Source organism: Chaetodon trifascialis, chromosome 8 (assembly GCF_039877785.1).
Source record: "Chaetodon trifascialis isolate fChaTrf1 chromosome 8, fChaTrf1.hap1, whole genome shotgun sequence".
In the NCBI taxonomy this organism is placed as follows: Eukaryota; Metazoa; Chordata; class Actinopteri; order Chaetodontiformes; family Chaetodontidae; genus Chaetodon; species Chaetodon trifascialis.
The window spans coordinates 14,067,000-14,090,678 of record NC_092063.1 but is presented as its reverse complement, the minus strand read 5'-3'; the positions used below and the strand labels follow the sequence as shown (position 1 = coordinate 14,090,678).

Sequence of the window (23,679 nt, the reverse complement as noted above, 5' to 3'; positions counted from 1 at the left end):
TCCTCATTGCTGGAATTCAACCCTGCCAAACATTTTGTTGCAGGGAATTGATCAAACACACTAGAAGACGGGAACAGACACAAAGTCAGGATGAAAGACTGAAAAATAAAGAGTGGGGAGAAGAGAGAGGGGAGAAAAAAAGAAAGTAAAATAAAGGCAACAAAAGAAGATGTTGAAGAGTTTAAGTGCATGCTGTTGTGCAGTGGGAAAGACGCTTGCTTGCTCTTGGCTTGTTTCTCCACAGAAGAGGGTCTGTGTTAACAAAAGGCATTAGGGGGTTTGGGTCTTGAGGCCCTATGGAGCTGTTGACATAACCGCTGAGTGATGCTGCACTCTGTGGTTTGCTTACGTCCGCCAGAGCCGTCACCAGATTCAAACAGCTCAAACTGACATGAAAGCTTCCAAAAATCACTCATTATTTACTAATTAGATTTTAGAGATTAAATTGATTTAGTCATGAACTATTATTGCAGGAAACCCAGCCAGTCTGACATACAAATACTGATTTCTCAAAATTGGTCAAAGAGACTGAGTGAGTTTTGGAAAATCCCTCTTCGGTTACATCACAATGCTCTGCTCCTATTTCATGAGGATATGTTTTGGAGAGCTTTCGGGTAAGAGGCCATGTGAGCTGCCGTCCAAAAAGGCTCGCTGGCAGCTGGACTGTGTTTTTAACAGCTGAATCAACTGGATGGATCATAGCTGACCCACACCCAGAGTACTGAACTGGCTGGCTGGGGAGAAGCCCATGATTCATGTGCACAGTTACTCCACCGAGCCTGTTCAGCCCCTGTTAAACGCTCCTCACAAGGGTGGTGATGGGTCACAGCATGGACGCCCACATGCAGTATTTAAGACGCAACTCGTCAGTGTGTATACACAGTGTGTATGCTTGTAATGTGGGAGTTTAAGCAGCACAGTTTGAAAGATATGAAAAAAAAAAGCTCAGTTGGTTGCTTTGCTGTCTTTAGCTGGGCAATGCATGTTCATGTCCAGACTTTTTGTGCAGTTGCTCATCATCCACCAGTGTCTTTGAACAATATCTGACCCCCCATCTACCCATCTAAATTCACAGAAACAGCAGCAGTACAGCCTGCTTTTGGCTGTTTCTGGGGAGAGAAACAGAGGCAGTCATGGAACGGGGAATATGGGAAAGAAAGCCAAATGAGATAAGAATGTGCGATGTGAGGATGTCCGGCCTGGGCCTCTTTTCTTTCTCTCTCTTTCTGGGCTCTTTCTCATCCCCCCCCCCTTCTCTATCTGTCCCAATTCATCTTCCTCTCCCACTCTCACTCCTTCGCCTCTCCAGATGGTGTGTTTCTGCACCATCCTGTCACCCAACTAAATGTCTCAGGCCTCCTCCCCAGTTCTTCCTTTCTCTGTTTACCTCGTTTCTTTGGAGTTGCCAAGTAACAAGCACCATGCAGAAATTCAAATAGCCTGTGATTGAGTTATGAGGATCACTTTAGCTGCTCTTTTCTCTCCTTCTCACTAGTCTTAAGCCATTTGTGTATCTGATGAGACTGTGGCTCTGGGTGCAACATAGCTTCAGGGAAAGCTTGGTGATTAGCCATATTAAATGCAATGATGAGCCAAATTGAGTAATTTAGAGTCTGTCGGGCTCTCCAAACCAACAGACTTGCATCAGACTTGGAGGATTCTGTGGAACATTCCCTCGCTGCCATATGAATTTAAAGCACACAGTATCATATCCATTTTGTTCTTTAGGCCAGGACTTTTGTTTCTCTTCATTCCTTTTGTACCCATGCAGCGCCACATCATCGTAGATTCGTAGAGATTTTGCTTGCTGTTTTGCTGTAGACACAGTGCCAGACAGTTGTCTGTGGTGGAAATCCACACCAGTCATTGACTCCAGACTAATGCTAAGGTCAATTAACAACAATCACTAGATAAATTCAGCTTCAAACATAGATAAATAATTGGAATGGAGCCCTTTTAGATCCGTACAGGCAGGGTCTTTTGTGTCTGGGACAGAGTTTAAGTGGGCGGCTTAGCCACTGACACGTCGGAGAGCTGCTAAAGCAAGTCAGTTAAATTTATACGAGGTGCTTAACACGGCAGAGATGATGGACGTCCCAGCTGAAACAATTAGCACAGGGACAGTATGAAGCTACAACCTGGTCAGGATCAGAAGCTGAGCTTGGGTAGGTTGCAACAGGTGTCTCAGTTGTGGCAACACGCTGTCAACACTGACCACTATTTGCAACACGTAAGCATAGACAAGCAGTAAAAACTCCGGTCTGTGTACTTTATCCATCTCTCCTTGTGGTCATTAAGACAGAAACTGTGGGCCTCTCTGCTCCACACTGGCCTCTATCTGAGCTAGAGGCATAGCACATTTCCCCCTTACATCATTATGATGGACTGGCCTGTTGGCTTGTAACTGTAGCAATAGTAGAAGTAGATGACTATGAATCACAGCTCACAGATTTCTAATGTTCTCTCTCTGTGTCTCCCCTGCTGTCATTGCTCTGTCAGATGGACCCGGTGCAGAAGGCCGTGATCAACCACACCTTTGGAGTACCATTGATCAAGACCAAGCGGCCAGTCATCTCCTGTAACGTCTGCCAGATCCGCTTCAACTCAGAGGTACAGGAACGTTAAAAATAACCAACACGTGCCATACTGCTCCCCCTCCACTCTCATGATGTCTCCATTTTCTCATGTGGCAGTAAACATGCTGTATCTTGCTGTTTAAACACGTACACCTTTCACCTCTTACATTTTCTTTAGGAATGTGTTGGAGGGCTTTCTATGCTGTTTTCCCTCCCCGGAGTGGGTATTGACACAGAGGATGTGGTGCATTTGTTTGGGCTTTGTTTTGGCGGTTGCGACCCTGTTGGAATTCAATTTGTTTCAGTTACAGTGTAGAGTTAGTAGAGGCAATAATCACTGCAGCACAAAGTCTCAAGAGCTGCTGCAGAAGGCGAGAGAGAGGACCAGTATTTTTGCTTTTCTCTCGCCCATCAACGCTGACAAAGCTCGATCAAGATCTTGAAAATGTGCAAAGTTAATTTCACATTAGCATGTTATGAATTGAGAATTTCTTTAGAATGAACAGCAGCTTCATCTGTTTGTCCATATGGTGTAGTTTATATCTAAACTCATAATGGGAGTTTAATGGCACGTTATACCCATGGGCAACTTCCACACATGACTGGTAACAAAAGAACGAAAACAAAAATCATATGGAAGTATTTTATGTGAAATGGTCCTATCTCAGACTTTTCTTCTTGCTGTGGATGAATAGGACAGACACATGACAACATCAGTGCCAAATGTCATGTGTGCAGTGTATAATTTGGCTGTGATTCTCCTTATTCAGTGGTGCAGACTTCAGGGCCAGGGCGTGCATCCATCCACAATACACAACATTAAGGAGTGGACCGGTGCTATATATACTCTTCAGGTCTACAATCATGGTTTCCATGTGGTCAGGGAGCTGCAGGGCTGTAATCTTGAGCCTGCTCTTTGCAGAGTTCTCTGCCGTATGTCTTCACAGACACAGGAAACAGTTAGACAGAGATGTTTATATGATGAAATACTCTGAGCCTCACAGCTAGCAATCAAATAGAGGCTTCTTTCGTGAAGACACATCCCATTGGATAGAGTTAGGATATACAGTGCATCTGTGAAGAATTTAAAGAATTTAAATATTTAACTTAATGGTTAAAATATTTTTAATGGTGACAGCTAAAAGGAAGAGACATGGAGCAAGATAAGTGTCCAGATTTCTATTTTTGTCATCATATCTAGCCTAAAATCTAACCAAATCAGGCACAATGCTGTGTGTTGTCGCAGAAGCCAGAACATTTCTGACTGAAAAGCATGCACAGAATGGAGTGATGAATAGCTGTTTATAGCAGTAGGTTACACTTTTCCTCTCAAAAAATCATTCATGATAGATTTTCTATTTTCTGATCCTTAGAGTGATATCTGGCCATAGTCTGGCCCCATCCTGGACAGATCCTCCCTCCTCCTCCTCCTCCTCATGGTGCCATTGACACTTTGAATCATTGGGCAAGTGACTCAAGATATGACTTCATTTTCAGTTTCCTTTATTTAACCAGGTAAAAATCTTGTTAACATTAAATTCCAATTTTCCCAGACCTGACCAACGGCGCTGCGTAAAAATGCTGTTACAACAGTTAATGCAGACAGCATAAGCTAAACTAAGACAAATATCACTAATCTCTGTAAACACATCTGCATTTGAATGCAGAATCTGTCGGCAAGGGACACGATTTTTGCTATCAGGAGCATTCTGGTCTACATTTGTAGTCCGTAGTATTGATTGTATGCAAACCATTGAGGGCAGAACACATTGGCCAAAATGCAATCTCAGAACCCAACTCAGTCATCTGACAGTGACTGAGCTTACCTTTATTTTTATTTCTATGCATATGCAGATATCTGTTTACAAAGATTAGCCGAAATGTTGTCTTTGTGCATGGAAGAGGAAGTCTTGGCTCAGATATCCGGATCCGGATATCTGCTGGCTAGATTGGCTGTGGCCCCCAGAGACTAAATGTCTGAGACAATGGCTGATGGGTTCTGAGACTGAACTGTCGCAGACTACAGTATACAGCAGATCTAGATGACATGCAATAAAAGAGTTTAAGTTTATTTTAAGATACATAAACAGTTATCTGTCTATGCTAAAGTAAGGTCTCCCTGCTGAAGCTCGTGTCATGTTTATTTGTGCAAATGTGTGAGACGTAACAGCCAGTGACACCTACAGCAGCCCTGGATTACAGTATGTCCCGGCTCCTGACAGATAAAACACATGCACATACACACTCTGCTGTCAGTCACTTTCACTTCCAGCGTGCGCAAGAAAATAAGCACATACTGTACTGCAGGAACTCAGCAATGTCAAACTGTGTGTAGTTTGTGCTGTCCTACTAAACCTGGCTGCAGAACAACTGTCCTCCATGTTGCCAGAGAATGACCCCCCACCCACACGGTGTCAAGTCAGGATGAATATATCATGGATGAAAATAATACAGTGTGAAACACATCAAAGAATCCTGCACTGCATTCCCCACCTCATTTTTCCAGAGATTACTTTGCTCTTGATGCTGATATTTCTCTGGCTTTATCTGCCATTTGTGAGTTGATTGGGTTGCTTAGGCCAAAGAAAGCAGCTTACCATGTAATGTCGTGATCAGTGTATTTGTCTTCGAAGGATCCAGTTCTGCCTTCCTGCTCCCACCCCGTGCTCCCCTTATTTCACGCATCATTTTGCCATCATTCATTCGTCCCATTTGATCTTTCTCACTGTGCCTCTCTCATTCTCTGCCTGTCTCTCTCTCAGCAACCTTCTCCATTTCTCTCTATCTGTCTCCCTCTCTCAAGCTGCATTATTTACAGTGTGGAAATGCCTAAAATTGCCTGCCACTACTTATTATAAGATGCATTCGTCAAGGGCATGGATTAGTGTCTGGCTCTGACAGCCCCAGTGCATCTTGGGAAAGTGGGAGAGAGGAGACTTGGAGGAGAAGGAGAAGAGAGGAGGAGGAAAGGATTGGGGGGGGTTGTGTCCTACTGTCCCTGCGTCATGTGGTGGTGTGAGGTGTTAAACGGTGGTTTATGCAGAATAACCTTGGTGGCGTGCTGCATTAGTGACATCATAGGCTCCGTCGCGCTGCATTGACCAACGTCACAGTCGCTGCAGCAAGACCAGGCTGATATGCATCCTTATTCTCTCCCTCTCTTCTTCACCGCTCTCCCCCTTGTTTTTCTTTCAATTCCCCCCTATACACAAAAAGACACACACACACACACACACACACACACACACACACACACACACACACACACACACACACACACACACACACACACACACACAGTGTTTCCTGCTTGTTTATTGCCCTGTCTATCTGTTATTTTTTCTCACTTCTCTCCTTTTTTCCTTCCTCTTTGTCTCATCTGGAGCTGCAGCTGTAGCTATGCTGTAACATCACAGCTTTCCCCTCAGAATGATAGTCATGCTGGAAAGCACTTGTTCAGTTTGAACCCCCTGCATAATGAAACACAGGCATCACAAGCTGATACAGCGTGGCTTTTTTCCTCTCTCTGAGATTTTTGTCTCTTTCATCATTCACATTCTCGGTCCAGCTCTTTACATCACCTTCCTTGTCTTGTAGTTCCCTGGCTAAGCGCCGTTTCTCCTTCATCTTCACCTCATTCTATTTCTCTTCTATCCATCCAGGACCTCACACTGATACTCAGCTGCTTGGCAGCTGATCCCCTTGGCTTGGTGGGAGAGGTTAAGAGAGCCTCTGTGGTCACTTTGCCATGCAGCGCCATACACCTCTCTATCCCCCTCATTCCCTCTCTCATCTGAGAAATCCCTTCTCTCTCAGCAGTCCCCTGCCACCCCCACCATTGCTCTCTCCACCTTGATCTTCACGCTTGCTAAAGCAGCTCCTTAAGACCCCTTTGACAGGGTACAGTTACAGAGGGTCAGCTATATCTAGAGTGCTGTTTGTCATCATGATTTGCAAGAAATGTGATCTTCTAAGCACTATAGCCATTGCCCCTGGTTTACCACGCCAGGTCACGTCCTGGATTCCAACAGGAACACATGTAGAGCAAACATACACAACCAGCCTCACAAACATTACTCATCACCCCCTGCCTGCTTTGCCAATCCAGTCTATCCCCACTCGTGAGCCTCTGGTCAGTGTGATGTCCTAAGTGTCAGTCAAATTCTCCAACCCTTTCAGCACCTATGGCAGCTGTCAGCCACTATTCAAGACCATGTCTCTCCCTGGCAACTATCTGTAATCCAGCCACTTAATAATCATCTTCATGATCAGCCCCTTGATACGAACATTTTTTGTCCAGCACAGCACATAGCATTAAACATCTGCTCAGTCAGAGTACTTGTGGAGATAGCAGGGAGCTCAAGTGCAGCACTGACATAATGTGTCTGTACCAGCAAGGAGCCCATTTGTTTGTTTAATAGAGGGACACTTAAACCATGAGAGAGGGGCCGTAAAGGACGGGCAAACAGATGGCAAATAGAGTTGCATAAAAACCCCCTGCCCACTTATATGTGCATGTCTGTGTATGTGTGTGTGTTATTGTTTTGTTTCTACAGTCACCACACTGTGAAGCTAGACTTCTGGCGACAGCTCAGTATAGCAACCCTGCATCTCATCCGCCATGTTGTCCCTGACTCACATACCTCTGTGCAGACACACAAACATACGCGGACTAGGGACAGACTCCCCTGGTGTCCCAGCAGTCTCCTGATGAATGATACAACTCTGGTGTTTATTCTCTGAACAAACACATTAGCTAGTAGCTAGCCTTTCATCAGGAGATTAGCTGCACTAGCTTCTGTAATAGATCTCCGCACCATGCTTTTTCTTCACTGGAATGCAGGATGATCTCCAATCCCTGAAACCCTCCAGGTTCACAGTCCACATCCCCATTTTATCTTTTTTATGAGATATGACAGACAGGGGCTTTGCTGCCTGCTAGCATGTATATTTAGATTTTGACCACTCCTCAAGCAATTAAGTCTGGGACTGTGCAAGAGCTTGACCCTTTTCAGTGAGCAGCTGGAGGCGATCACAGAATTTATGTTGTAGGAACCCATGCATGCCAGCTTCCCATTGACAATGTACTATGAAAACGTGTGTGTGTGTGTGTGTGTGTGTGTGTGTGTGTGTGTGTGTGTGTGTGTGTGTGTGTGTGTGTGTGTGTGTTGTATGTGGGAGTATCAGCACAGGATTTATGAGCCCTCCAGGCAGATAATGTGGCATCCCACTGGCCCCGAGTTCAACTCTCTTTGGCATGTCCGTCAGCGTGACTGTAGTAATAAAAGCTGGAGCCAAGTATTGTCAGGGTGTATGTTGAGGTTTAGATGGCAGGGAATGGATGTCAAAACTTTGAGCTCAGCAGTTATGTCCAATATAGACAAACACGTCATCCGAAAGCAGTTGTACTGTTTCTCTGAATATATTGCATGATAATTTTTTGTTAATTCGAATCCTGACAAAAAGATGATTAAGGGACACGGGTTGTGGGGTTGAAAGGTCTCGAATGTATCCATCACTGCCTCATTGCATCTTTTTGTTCCTATGCTTGTAATCCATCTGTGTATCCACTCTAAACCCGCCTGCTGTCTGTGGCTCCACAGAGTGTATTGAATAACATGCTGTCATAATGACATGCATGTGTGTACGGATGTCACAGAGAGTCTAATCCCGCCTGCAATGTTTTATTCACCTGTCGGCATTGGAGTTACATTAACGTGTTTTTTTTCCATGTTCTCCTGTAGAGCCAGGCAGAAGCCCATTACAAAGGAAACCGCCATGCCAGGAGAGTCAAAGGCATCGAGACCTCTAAGAGTCGTCCTCAGGAGGGGGACAAGCCTCATACAGTGCCCCCCACCTCCTCCCCGTCTCCACCTGGAGCCCCTGGCACTGCCCCAGAGAGCGAGCCCAGCAAAGCGGGTAAGAGAGTGGACATTACTAACAGAAGCAGAAACAGAAAAGGTGCTTGTGTCAGTTTTGTTACGCAACCTCAATCCCAAAAAAGTTGGAACGCTTTGTAAAATGTAAATAAAAACAGAATGCATTCATTTGCAAACTGTGTACAAATCATTCCTGAGCCCATGTCGTAATATCCTCATGTGTTCACAAAGTGGTGAACCTCTCTCCATCCTTGCTTGTGAGCCTTTGCAGGATGCCCCTTTCATACACGATTATGATACTATCACCTGTTACCAATCAACATCAACATCAAATTCAGAATAAGCAGATATTTACGAAAATCAATGAAGCTGATGAGGTCAAACATTAAATATATTGTCTTTGTACTGTTTTCAATTGAGTATATGTCAACAAGGATTAGCAAATTGTCACGTTATGTGTTTTTTTGCGTTGCACACAGAGTCCCAACATTTTTGGAATCGTGACTGTAGAAATAATCATTACAGACTGTACAGGATGTTCAGGGTCTTATCGTGTTGTTGGAAAATGGAATGGAAAATATGCAAGAATAACAAAGGCGTCTAATTATAGCAATTTTGCAGTGTATTGTTCTTTCTGCGAGCATCTTAACCCTCTGTGTGGTCTGATGTGGCTGCAGCAGAACTTTATGGCCAAAAGCATTGTCACACAAACCACAGAAACTATTTGCACTGACAGTTGGGTCTCACATACTGACTCACATTCAGAGACGTTTCTTTTGTGAAAGAGCTAAATAATAAATTTCAGGTGCCAGGAAAGTTTAACAGTCCGCTTCTTTTTGAGATGACTGTTTTTAATGATAGTTTGATTTCACAATAGAGAGGAAGTGACTTTAAAAGTGGGGCACAGATGAATAAGTTCCTTTCTGTGCTTCTGGACACATTAAATTACATTAAGAAATTCAATTTAGCCTTAACTTCAAAGCAGCTGGTCCAAGTCAATCTGAATGCAGCTACAGTTAGTAAGTTCTGGAAAAGGCTTGATGAAAACAGCCAATGATCAGGTGACTGAAGGCAAGCAGGTTGATAGAAAAACAGGGGTCTGACCCAGTTTTCCAAGATGATTGAGAAGTCTAAATTAAAATCTTAGCTCAGACTGAATATATAATATTCAAAATTAATTCATTACACCTGCTAAAGGCAAATAAATAAATGTTCACTGTCAGAAGAGATACTAGTGCTTCATTCGTTTTAATTAATTAGGGACAATAATGATTTATCTTGACTGGCCAAAAGCTGAGTAGCACAGAGAGGATATTAGACTAACCAACATGAAAACCAGACGTCTGGTGTCCCACTTGAGTGACAGGCTGATCAAAGCAGAAGCATCATTACTGCACCACAGACAATCCTGGGTATTAGTCCAGCGAAACCACAGCAATGCTCCATTCAGATGAGCAATCTGATTTGGTGTCCATCCATTTAGACTGTTGGCATACGTGGCAGTTTTTTGGCATCTTTTCAAGGAACCCCACTGTGACGTGCATATGTTGGTGAGTGAGTTATTAAGAAGTGCAACACCATGTGCCACAGAGTCAAAACAGACCATGTTGCCTGAGCCCTGGATGGTGGTAATGAGCGCTAAGACTGATTGAGAAAAAATAAAGATGACACCATTATGAAAGAGTCTGATAGACCAGGATCCAAGCCAGCATCTGATGGGGCAGAGAGCAGCTGATCTGACTTGATTGAAAAGTAATTCACTTCTGGCAGATTGATTTATTAGTTGATGAGGATGGTTGAAGCCCTGCAAGCTCTTTCTTTAGCAGTATGTCTTTAGCTGTCTGTGTTGTCTCAGTCTTATTTTCTCTCTGTCTTGCTCATCTTCCTATTTCTAGCTATAATGCAGAGACTGGGTGCTGTGTGTCTCTGCCCTTCTCTGTTCTCCACCCAGAATTTTCCATTCCCTCAGTGTCACCGCTCTGTCCTTGGATCACACACAAGGCAACGAGTAGACTGGCCGCGTTTTGTTGACATTTACAAAAGTTTCTGTAGCTGACTGTTTACCAGACATTTCCACCTTATTGACAGGAGCGCGCAGAGCAAACACAAGGAATGAAAAGATGAAACTCGATTCCAATAAATGCCAAAATGCAGCAACATAGCAGAGCAGAGGCTTTAGCATTTTACTCTCTTTGACCCTTATTCTGTCCATAGAAATAACACGAAAGCAAAACGTCTTTAGCTGATCCCGGAGTAGTAAGAGGGCCAGTCCTTTTCACTCTCCTTTCCTCATGGGGGATCTGAGATCAGCTCCAGGCCGGTTGCTATTAGTGAGACTTCATCTCCAAGAGCATGAGCAGCCAAAACAAGCCTGCCATGATCGAGATCTGAAAGTAGCAACATGTGAAAGAATGCCTTTTTCCATCCAAGCCTCTGTCTCGTGACCCTAGAACCTTGTCTCTTCCTGGCTTGCCTGCACGCTTGCTTGCTTGCTTGCTTGTGAGTGCGTGATTGTGTGTGTATGCATGTCCTCAGTGTGATCCTGTCCCTCCGCTCCATGGTCTCATGGGACAGATCTTTGGGAGCAGGCAGCTGTGCGTGGCCTCAACTGGGAAAGCAGCGACTGGAGGATGGACAGTGTGGTTTGGCCTGTGGAGGCTAACACGGGTCACTCTGGGACAGTTACTCTAAAACTGACACACAGATATGTACACATAATTAATGCACACAAATACACATACACCAATAATGTGGCCAGGCCCGTGCGAGCACAGCACACAGATAGAAGGACAATAAGATTTCCCACAGTGCAAATCCCTTACAACACAGAGCAGCATTTGTTGTTGATGTTGAGTGATTTTTCCTGTAAATGGTTTACTTGTTGATCTGGGATTTTACGCAATATCACATTCCTTTGAGACAATCAGAAGTGATGCAGCAGAAGTGCTGTACAGTCTAGCGTTGTTATGACCTTCTCTTTTATACTGCATCATTTCTCATTAACATATCAAATGCAGTCAACAATGGTGGCCATAAACACGACACATCAGGACCTTGCTGAAGGCTAAAACAGTGAGTTACGACAGGCTGTTTGAAGCTGTTGATTCCTTAACCTTACGGCTATTAGAGCAGGTCACGCATTTTATAGCCCTCAAAGGGTTTGTGGTCAGAGTTGCCCCCAAAGAGGAGGCCCTTGGCTTTAAGGGATTTGGAACGGTGAGCTGAGGGTTTGGCTGGGCCTGCCGGTGATGGAGAGGCAGCTGTTTACTTGGAGAGAAGCTCTGCTCTTCCCTCCCTCCTTCCCCTCCTCTTTATCCCTCTGCTGTCTGACACTCCTACTCTAATGAAGGGCCCTGTTAAAACCACCCTGATATTATAGCGCTCTTTAGACCACACAAACAATCACGCGCGCACACACACACACACACACACACACACACACACACACACACACACACACACACACACACACACACACACATCCAAGGTCAATTAAACAGATGACTTTCATGTGATGGCTAGGGTTGCATGGCTATGAGGTGACACTAGTGTTGAGTTACAGAGTTGATGCTTATTTGTTGTTGGTCTTGGAGTTGAATTTTCAGGGAATTTGCCATTTTTATTCTCAGAAGTGGGATATCTGATGAAATCTACCTGATATAATCAACATAAGTATCTAATAAACATAATTTGAATGTTTGTGTGCCTGTGTGCGTGTGTGTGACTCAGAGTTCAGATGCAAGCCAGACTGAGAAAAAGCCACCCAACTGCATTATGAATGAGGCTCGGCTCGGGGAGGCATTGGGTTTCGTAGCTTGTTAATCATTAAGAATGGCGGGGGAGCAGAGGAACCCTTACTGATCTCTCACACACACCAAAACAAGTACACACACATAAAAACATGCCCACCTTCGAGCTATCATACCCACACAGTCAATACACCAGACCTGTGTTAAACCTCCTGGTATTTTTGCTGGAACAGTTTGTTGATGACTTGTAACTCACAATGAAGGAAGCCTCTGTAATCTGTTTACCTTGGTTTAAATTGCACCGCTTTTATCCGACATTTAAAATAAACAAAGCGTATCCATCACTGCATAATGTTCCACACAGGACTGATTACAGCAATAACTCTGATGTTCTGCTTTCAACTTTACATCCCATGTAACGGCAAAAAGCCTCTTCCTTATGTGGTTCCCACCGCTGTGGGATCACTTACATTCTTTGTACAATAAGGAACATTTGCTGACACAGGCACTCCTTAATATAATACCTTCCACACTACGTCCATAATCAGATAGTTTTCACATTTCCAAGCAGCTATCGCAAACTAGAGAAAGACTTTGGGAGTCAGGATGAACTTTGACTCTTGCAGCAAACAACGGAAGTTCTTTTGGTCTGAATTTGAATTAGACTGTATCAAATCCCATGGCTTTATCAACAAAACCTCTCCCCGCGGACTGCATACTATACATAGCTTTAATTTCCTGAAGTGGGTTAAGGCAATGCAGACACACCAGGCTATAGTGTAAAGCATCTGGACTGAGTTATCTCCCTCTGCTGACCTCTCCCTGTGAATAATGTCTTCTTCTGTTTGGCTATGAGGCCAGCTAGCAGGAAAGAAGGTCAGTTAAGTGCCTTATCAATGTTTAATTAGACTTGCAGCATATCCCCAGTTTCTGGAGAATTAAGTAACTCTGACAGCCAAATTTTCAGGGCAAGAAAAATGATTTGTGTCTGCTGCTGAGAATACTGGAGCAAATCTTTCACACTTTTCATTTCAGCCAGTAAATACGACAAAAAGAAACACTTTGCTGCTCAGTGAGATTCACAATGTCTGGTTGCTGAGAAAGATGGTGAATTACTGTGGGCATGAGGGGCCTGAGGGTTCAGCCTCAAGATGAACTTGTTCTAAGGGGGATGAGTGTAGGAGAGATTCGCTGTGGTATGAGGTGAAAACAGTGACTGGATGTGATGGTTTGGTATGGCAGACCTCATGAAATCCCTCATTACTATTTGGCCGACCACCTCTATTCCCCCGCACTTGATCTTAACTCAAACCACATGTTATGGACGCTGTAGATTCTGGGTTTGTTTTTCCTCATTTCATGTGTATGTGCTGGCCTGTGCGTGGGCAAAATCCAACAGCAATACTGGAGAGAACTGCTTTGCTTTGTCATTCTGTCTTTCCTGCACTTGCAGGTACAAACTCTGCTATCAACTTAACCAGCTCAGTCAGCGATGTGGCAACATAAGCACATTATGAGACACAAACCTCTCCAAAAGAGCATTTACCCTCACAGTGCACTTTGATCCAAGCCCAGTTTATTGACTCCTCAATGCCATATCGAGTCAGAGAAAGAAATAGAATTTTTTTTCTCCTTTTCAGCGAAACATCTGTTTGACAAACGCTCTGTGCAGCCAGCAGCTTTGCAGCTGGAAACTTCCAATATGGAAAGAGAGAATTCTGATCCTGGACAGCAGTGGAATGGAAAGCATTCACAATGGCATGTTCATCAGAGATGATGTAATGGAGTAGCCGGGGCAACGCTGAAGTTATACGTATTAAACAAATGACAATATAGTCACCGGGTGGAACAAAATCACGACCCCTGTGGACTCATGTAACAAAATGCCAAAGCATATGTGGAAATCCTTAAAAGGAAATTGAGCAGTTAAAGTCAATATTTGTTTTCTTCCCAGAAATATTCCTTGTTATCCTTTTAATGCCATAATCCAGTGAGGCTTTTCGATTGCCTGCGCTCGACGCTACATCCTGTGGAGCTTGGAGAAGGGCCTGCTAGTGCCTGATGATGGGGGAGTTCAGAATACCCCACCCAAATTTAGGGGGTCTTTTTTCAGCCAACACCCATTGCTTAGCGAATACCAGAATCATTGCGTATGGGAGTGGCTGACCAGAAACATGTGTCTGGAAATGTAAACACGTTCTGTGATGGAAAAAGCAAAAGACACCATCATACAATCAAACACATGCAACAAAAACAACTGAAAATTGCAGAGAGAAAGCAGAAGGAAAAGTAAGAGGAGGGCTGACTTATTTTCTTTGGGCTTCATGTCTTGCCCTGTGACAAAGCAAGTGCCATGTTGCTTCAACCCCAGCCAGAAACAACAGGTGTGTGGGAGAGAGTCAAAACACGCACAGGCAGAGGTATCTGTCTCCGGTTTCTCCCTTCAGAAACGTTTAAATAAGATGAGACCACATCAGTGGCAGATTGGCTTGAAAGCTTCAAAAAGCCTAGAAACATAAAACGCATTCCCGTCCCTCTACACTCATGGGATGTCAGATTTCCTCCTGCGATCCACTTTATAAGTAAGTTAGATTAAAAGGAACTCTTTTCAACCACTTGTGGAGCATACAGTAGGAGATAAAAAGCACTTCCGTCTGCAAGTGCTTTATGTTGGTCTGTCTGATCTTCGCAGCAGGCCGTGTGTCCGCATTCAACTGGGAGTGGTTAGCGATGTGGTTTGACATAGCACTGAGGTTTTTTAAGGGGAACTTTGCTTCGCCACAGAGTTTAAAGACAATGAAGTCAACAGTAAAACACTTTATTGTTTGAGTTATGCACTTTTTGGACTACAAAATCAGGTCTTTGATTTGTGTCTGTGGTGCACATGCATTCATTTTTCTTTGTATGTCTCTCCCTTTGCTTTTGTAGATGAACCACGGTCTCTGTCACAGTTAAACGGGCCCCTGCTGGCCCCGGGGCCCCTTCTTCCTCTCACCACCCCACCCACCCCGCCCATGGACTCCCCCGTGCCCTCAGTGTGCCCCCTCCTGCCCACCCCGACCCCACCCCTGATGCCCCCTTCCTCCTCCTCCCCAGGCTGCGGCAGTGGCAATGCCAGCTCAGAGCAGCCTGGAGCTGGACCCCCGGTTTCAGGAACCACTGGCACCTCGGCCTCCAGCAGCCCATCCAATCCGGAGACAGAGGAAGACAAGGCCAAGAAGTTGCTGTACTGCTCACTGTGCAAGGTGGCTGTCAATTCCTTGTCACAGCTGGAGGCCCACAACAAAGGTACGATCATCTGTGAGGCCTGATTGGCTGAAATCGCTGCAGTGCTTGTGCACTTTCCAGGAAATAGTTGGTAATCAAACTAATAAGCATTCTCCTTGGATGGCCTGTTGATGAAGTATGAGTTTCTACAGAAGAAACTTTGTCCCTCTGATTTCCAGCTATGGTTGGATTCCTCTCTGTTTACTCAACCCGCACAGCTGTTGTTGTTGTTGTTAGAAACAAAACACACACATCCTGTGTATCAGAGGAGTTTTACTGACAAACACCCATTTAGCAACAACTGAGTATGTTACGACTTTCTAAAATGGAATTTTAAAATTACACTAAAAGTGAAAAAACAAAATCTGCTGTGGTTCTGTGTGAAACACCGTAATGTAAAGACAATTAGTGAGCATGGAGAAAAAAAACAAAATTTGGCCAATTTAAGAGAAGAAAGTCATAGAAAACCCCAGTTTCAGTTCACAGCTCTGACAGCACTGCTTTTAAATGGTGCTGGATATCTATGTTTTTCCCATGAAATCAAATATTTACTTCATAAAAAAATGTCACATATCACATAACATCAACCATTCTTGTAATAAGACTTGCTGTTAAATTCTCACTTATTTACAACTATTTATCTTATATATTTTATATCAGTATTTATATATTTTTTACATTCTGCACTACTTCTAAATTAGTATTTGCTGCTTTTCAGACAGATCCAGAACATGATATTTGAAGTTATTACACTCCTCACACCAGGTGTCTAGAACACTGCAGCAGTTTTTTATGAACTATGTGGAGCTGACTCAATATGTGTTAAATATGAAATAACACAAATAGACATTGTTTATCTTAGTTTTTGGCTCAAAGACACACAAACTGCTCCCCAGCTATTACCTGACTGCCAATCCTGTCAGTGTTACCAGCTGAGCTGATGACTTGATGGCGACCCAGCAGAGGGTACTGAGAAGAGCACTGATCAGCAGATAAGCGATCTGTTTGACACTGACGGCCTTGGCCTATGTAACCGAGCACTGATCTCCTGGTTTCAGGAGCTCTGTCAAGGTGCCTCACCTGTGTGTGGCCGCTCTCTCATACCGCACTTTGCTAACACACTCCATTTGCTTCACCCATGCAATACATAATATTATAAGAGAAAACTCTCCTGCACTCAAACATTAATGATTTGTCTTGTCATTTGCAGCACGCAGCATAAAAGCTGTTCCCCATAGCCTGAAGCTTTCCACTTGAAAAAGTTGCAGAGGAGGATGCGGGTAACCACTGCATGAGGGATTTAAGCAGGGGAATAGGAGAAAAATAGGTTGTTATGTGGGTGAGCTCACCACAGTACCAGCTTCAACATTCTGTCATACAGCTTTCACACATGACGACACTTTCTCAGGGCTCCAAATACCCCTCAGGTGTCCGCTGCCTGCTTTAATCCTTCATGCCCTACCAACTTAGCAATCTTTTTGACCTTGTTCCCCCCTGGGGACATTTTGAATGTGCTGACCTCCACTCTTTATTCTGGGGAGTTACACACTCCCCTGCACATAAAGAAAAACTACAGAGGCACAACAGACAATGAGGCACTGACTCACTGTAACTGCATCCCACTTGCCTTGAGTAATGTTTGCTGCAGCCAGTTCAGCCATGAAAGCAGATAACAAATACCTTTTAAATTTGAATAACAAGTAATAATCAATAAAAGTGCAATCACGCCACCATTATGGCTAGATTTACCTCTGGAGGGCTTTTGGAATTCATGCTTTATCAGTCTAATGACTCCACAACAATACATTTTTGTTACCTCTGCACACTAGCATGTTAATGATGCACACGCGTGTGCAAGTATGAAAAGGGATCGCTCATACACAGAGGTCACAGCCTGCTGTCATCCAGTTGACTCCACATGTCAACCTCTGGATGACTGAGAGCTGAAACAGTTGAAACTCGGGAAATGATCTGGAAGTAATCACCCTCGAAATCAAAACTGTGCATATTAGCGGGGTTCAAAAATAAAAACACATGTCGTGCAGACATCAAGACAGGCAACGTGCGTGGCACAGAACGAACAGCAGAGAAAAACGAAAAAAGAAATAGAAAGTATGTTATGTACATAATGTTATTTCAAGATTTCTGAAACAATTTCCTGTCAGCTCAGTGCCTTTTTATGTGTTTTCGAATGTGCCTTGTCTGCTTGTGTACCGGTCAACATTGTGAGTCAACCTTACAAAGACAAAAAATCCAGTGGGCCGTCCATTGTCAGACCAAAATAGAACGAAGGCAAAAACAGACACGCCAAGAGCAAATTTCTGGCCATGAGCAAAATCCCTCATTCCAGCCCCTTCCTCCCCAATGGAAGCCTCCATGCTCCCCACCGGCCACCCCATCCAAATGAAATCTCTCTCTGTAACCTTAACTCTGAAAGGGATGTCAGAGAGTGGCTAAAAGTCAGAGCCAATGACAGTAGGATGCTTTACTTTGAGAGTAGAGAGGCGTAGCAGTAAAGGCTGTGAGGGGATGACGGGGGTGGGGGGCATGAATAAAATCTCTCAGCCACAAACAAAATGTGTGATTACTTGACGACATTCTTTGCTGTGACCACTTGAAAGGGAAAGTAATGTGCGAAGAGAACCTGTCTTCAGCCACCTGGAGTGGGACTGTCCAACTTAAGAAAGAGCTGCATACAATAATAATACAATAATACATAAATGTATTCAACATTCATCCCCTCAGTTTAGAGAGCTGGTGGACATCTTTTATTGACAACATGTGACAGAATATGTTCTTTGAATTGCTAAATGTTTTAAGTTTTCATTCTTGCTGAAATCAGGATCAATAACAGGGCGCTGAGTTCACATGTAACTGTTTTCACTTTGTTTTGCTAAGAAACACATTATATTGAGTTATATCATTTAAGTGTTTTATGTGTTACACATCATCCATAACACAATTTTGATTGCCCAGCAGCACTGATGATGGACAGATCATTGTCTGTTTAACCAGAAATATGATTGTATGAAGTGTAATACAGCATGAACCTTATTCAGAATCAGATTTGAAATATCTTCATTTGTTCCCATGATAACAAAACACTGAGCTACGGCCCTTAAAATATTGTTATTTCATCACATAAATATGTAGTGAAACAGTAAAAAGTGCAGGTGACACGATCAGCACAGCAAATCCATCCTCAGACCAGACAAACCTGCTTCTCATAATACCCGGGGCATAAATTTCCAGATGTTGACATTTACAGTCAAAATTATTGATCTTGACAGTGAGGGTTCAGCGGTCCTGCGCTGTCATTGATGGCACACATGGTGATATAATTTACGACAGTGCACACTGTATGACCTTATCTCATCCAACCAGCTGAATCAAAAATGATCTACTACTTATTATAACATGAACATTAGAGAGCTTTGAGTGCATTGTCCAGCTGTCTGACTGCAGCCCTCTAGTGGTAAAAACTGAGCACTACAACTGTATACTGCGACAGGCTCTGTTGTGCATGTGTGGTAATATACTGGAGAATCAAGCCAGTGGCCCATTTTCTTTTCTTTCATGCCCTGATATTTGTCACCATCACTGTGTCTCCATCAGTACTTTGAGTTCCACAGAAATGCAGTCCAAACTCATTTTACTCCAGACAGATGAAAGCAGCGTGACTCATAATTATAAATAGAGTCATCTCCACTGCATTCTTTCATTCGATTCTATTAGTTTCTAAATATGTAATTTCATTTGGTCAATGGCATTACTGACCTGTGTTTTTGCTTGTGTGTGTGTCTGCTTGTCTGCCTGCACCTGTGTGTGTGTGTGTGTGTGTGTGTGTGTGTGTGTGTGTGTGTGTGTGTGTGTGTGTGTGTGTGTGTGTGTGTGTGTGTGTGTGTGTGTGTGTGTGTGTGTGTGTGTGTGTGTGTCTGCCTGCAGGTACCAAACACAAAACTATCCTTGAGGCACGGAGCGGGCTGGGCCCCATCAAGGCATATCCTCGCCTGGGCCCCAAACCCAGTGGAGAGCAGGGAGGGGGGCCGGTGGACCCCAACACTCAGGAACGAACCTTCCACTGTGAGATCTGCAATGTGCGGGTCAACTCCGAACTGCAACTCAAACAGGTAGAAGGAGGAAATCATGCACCACGTGTATTTTAATGTGAAAGTTGGATTTGATAGTCATCTGTAAAATATTTAACACAGAACATTTCTGGCTCAATAGTTCTTCAGATGACTTTTTGATGGTTTTGTGACAGCATTTCTGATTGACATAATTATCTAAGTATGGAGCACAGTCTCATTTCATTACATCACATGGTCTCCAGAATGGTCTCAACATATAATCATTCCCAAAACTCTACATAAATCTGCTTTTTCGCATAGCTGGATTTTTTGTCTATGTGCAATAAATTATGTGCCTGCATTGTTTCCTTTCAGCACATATCAAGTCGAAGGCACCGGGATGGCATGGCGGGCAAGCCTAACCCCCTCCTCAGCCGGCACAAGAAGCACAGGGGAGCTGATCTGACGGTAACTTTTCAAGTTTCACTGTTGAATTCTGACTCCTCTCATAACACAGTCAGCAAACCTGAGATCTGCAGATCAGATAGACAGCGATAATCGAGAACATGAGGTCTGCAAGGCCACGGAGGGGTTAGAGTGTGTTGATTTGATCCCTACAAAAGCCTGATGTTCATTTTCGCTTTCTATTTTTTCTGTTTTGTGTATTCCTCCATAAAATATTAACTCAAGTGAACTGAAACATCTGCATTATGGCATTGAGGTCAATCTGTTTCCCGTCCATGTGTTGACCTTCTGGAAATAATCATTTTATCCCTCCCTCCCTCCCTCTCTCTCTCTTGTCTTTTGTCTCTCTGTGCACCGCCTTCTGTTTGTAGTCTTCTTTGACCTTCTCCAAGGATCTCACCAAAGCTTTGGGTGCAGGGCTCTTGCCCAACCCCTTGGCTGTTGCTGCAGCAATGGCAGCTGCAGCTTCCTCGAACCCGCTGGCTCTCCGTGCAGCAGCTCCTGCGCCCCACCCGCACCATCACCTATTGCAAGGCCCGCCTCTCAGCCACGCCATCCTGAGACCCGCGCCCGGACCCATCCGCACCACCCACGGGCCAATCCTCTTCTCCCCGTACTGACACATCACCCGTTGACTTCGGCCAGTCAGGAACAGCCACTCCAAAAGCACACTGTGAAGATACAAACATGATCAACAAACAGCAATTGAAGGGGGGGGGGGGACAACCATTTGAATATCGAACTGAGAGAAAAGCAAGGGAAAGAGCAGCGGAAAGGAGTAGAAGTATGTCTCTCTTTCTTCCCTTTACCTGAAACTCTCCCTTCATTTCAAAGACTTCTGAGTGATCCACAGATGGAATGAGCAGAGGGGAGATTTTCATTATGCATTGAACTTCCTTGTACATCTCTCATCTCCCCCGGTCCCTCTCCCTTGCACTGTGGCCCTGTCATGGCCGCCTCGATAGCTACAGAAGAAACACACACAGACCTTTCTAGAAACATTAAAACCACACGTAGTGTTACATAATTATTCTGGGCTGGGTTGGTTTTCTCCTGTCATCGCGGCTCAACGTGTTCTTCTCATCCTATGCACCTCAAAAACCAAGACAATAATGTTATGTCAGTAGGGTAGCTGCTTCCATCGGTCTTTGCTGTATGCGCCACATGTAGCTGTGGCGGCCTCCACGGTACTGTACATGTCCCCTTCTGCGCCGGAGGCCAACAACTCCTCAGTTTGTGACACTAGGTCCTCGCTAGAAACAACATGACTTCGGCTGACAGGCAGGTGGTAGCCGCATCTGAAAATGTCTGGTGCTTGGGTGGGGGAGGGCAGGGGGGTTAAGAGAGCAGAAAAGTGACTGTGGGGGATTGCACTCCCCTGTCATTTCCTGAGACAGTGAGGTGAGAGGAGGGCTGGCACGGGTCAGTGGATGGATTGACCCCAGGCAGCATGCAGACACACACAGGGCCAAACGAATCTGTGTTTTAAAATAGACTGTACCAACAAAAATCGCTACAGGGTACATCTGCCAACCTCCATAACAGTCAGAGAAGGGCCTCACTAAAGGGAAGAGAGGATGGAGGAACAAGCAGAAGTCACACATTGGTACATACTGTACTGCTGTATTCAATCCCTGTCTTGACCTATGATTGAATTTGATGGCAAGAATCCGCTCTCTTATTTACAGTGATGAGAAATGCTGTACTGGAGAGTGCGTATGTATTTGGTGACACTTCTGCTGACATTAAGCCATCAAAAAGAAGGTTATCGATGTCCTCGCATTTACCTGCTCTTCATTCGCAGGCTGATTCATTGTGTAAGTAGGGAGGTATGACTTAAGGGTGACCCTGTGTACTGATGTATTTATGTTGTTTCTGCATGCAGCCTTGCAATAAGATCCTGCAGGGTCAGGCTTGTGCATCATTGGGTTGAACTCTTCCATTCTTGCCCGATCCTCCTCCTCCTCACCTCCCCCATGTCCAGTGGTTCAAATGAGTTTATAGTGGAGGGCACATGGACGCTGGCAACCATAATGCTCAAAGGGAACAAATTATAGAGAGGAAGATGAAAGCCAAATACATTCTCGGAGAAATGATCTTGAGCTGGAGTGACAACCGAGCTAGAAGCCCAGCGAGGCCGCCCAGAGCGGGAGCCGAGACATCCAGCTCAAGGCATCTATCGATACTTCCTGTCTTACAACTGAAAGCCATGAAATGCACCATGACTTGTTTTCTTTTACAAAGACTGGTGAGCACTTTGTTTTGTTTGGTTTGGACTGTTGGTTTGCATTTATACCACACATAAAAAAATGGAAAACACGATAAAAAATATTTTTGTAGGTAGAATATGTTAATAACTGCATCCATGTAGGGAAAAGAAGTGAGGGGTGGAATTATTGGATGGTGGTGATATATAATTGTTGACTCAGACAGACTGACACACAGGCCGACCAACTGATTCAGCGGGGAACCAAAAAAGGTAGCTAAGCAGCAGCAGAAGAAAGATCTTGCTCGACGGCTTGAAACTATCACCCTTTTCTGAATGAGATGTACACTGTGCCCTTTCATTGAGAAGCAATGAGCTCTAATGTCTTACCTTTGTCTGAATATTGCAATGCAATGAGCAATTTTTATCAGAGTGACTTGTTATCATTGTGACATGTTGTGACATGTTGTCTGGAGTCATGTGTAAACTGGGAGCGCGCCAGCTGACAGACTTTTCTGTTCTTCCATGTGGAGTACAAGCCCTCGAAGGGATTGAGAGGGAGACAGAGAGAGACAGAGGTGTAACTGGGCTTAGGGACCGACCCTTCATATTAAAGGGCCTTTTTACTATGGTAATCTCTGCTTGGGGAACAGGGTACAACGCCAGGTATCAAGGGATTAAAGCTAGATTTGTTCAACAGGCTTATTTTTAGTTGGACTTACTGAGTTGCATTTTTTTTTTCTGTGTGTGACAAATGTGTTTAAGTGAAAATCCTGAGGAACATTATCAATGCCATTACTTAAAGAAGAAGCTGGCTTGGCGTCGGCTTCCACCGCTGTGCTCTTTTTCGTTGCTGATCGAAACCTTCTTTGCAGAGTTCATTTTGTGAGTGAGTTACTATTCCAGGATTCGTGCTCTCCTTCCTGTTGGTGTGTGTACCATATGTATTCGAGTGTGAGTTGGGACCCGCTCTCTCCCCACTTCCCACCAATCAGAGACAGAGGCAACCTGGAGCTATAAAGTGGCTTAATACAGTAATTGAGATAAAAACCTGCACATGTTTGGTTTGGGAAGATTGATCAATCATCCTGGATGCTATCAGAGAACTTGATCAATGACTCAGCCAAATGAAAGTACTGCAATATTGCCCCTGGTAGGTCAGCCAAGTAGCAGCACCACCACAGATATGTTCATATTTTCTTAGATATGTTCATTCTGTGGTAATTCCCACTGATTCATCCTTATCCTCCATTATTCATACACACATGGCAAATAAATGTTAGATTCCTATTTTCTGGGCAGGTATTTCATGTTAGCTGTGTTTAGGCTACTAGCCTTAGCCTTATTCTGCCCTCAGCCTCTCCCAGAGCAGAAAGAAAGATGGAGAGGCTATGTTGTAATTTTGTCTTGCCAATAAAGTTATTTTTGAATTTCATTGTCTGAGGGGACAAAGAGTTTGTATGGCGA

At 44.2% G+C, this 23,679-nt stretch overlaps 1 protein-coding gene across 2 annotated transcripts in view; it reads left to right on the top strand.

Annotated features, from left to right (window-relative positions):
• The window catches only part of znf385a (zinc finger protein 385A), a 52,258-nt gene extending 31,537 nt beyond the window's left edge, over positions 1-20,721 (top strand). For both annotated transcript variants that reach the window (XM_070968745.1, XM_070968746.1), the window contains 6 exons: positions 2,500-2,610; positions 8,321-8,495; positions 15,133-15,492; positions 19,417-19,601; positions 19,917-20,009; positions 20,378-20,721. In XM_070968745.1, coding sequence (XP_070824846.1) covers positions 2,500-2,610; positions 8,321-8,495; positions 15,133-15,492; positions 19,417-19,601; positions 19,917-20,009; positions 20,378-20,626 — 1,173 coding nt within the window. In that variant the 3' untranslated portion in view covers positions 20,627-20,721. The remainder of the gene's footprint in view (positions 1-2,499; positions 2,611-8,320; positions 8,496-15,132; positions 15,493-19,416; positions 19,602-19,916; positions 20,010-20,377) is intronic.
• Positions 20,722-23,679: the final 2,958 nt, after the last annotated feature.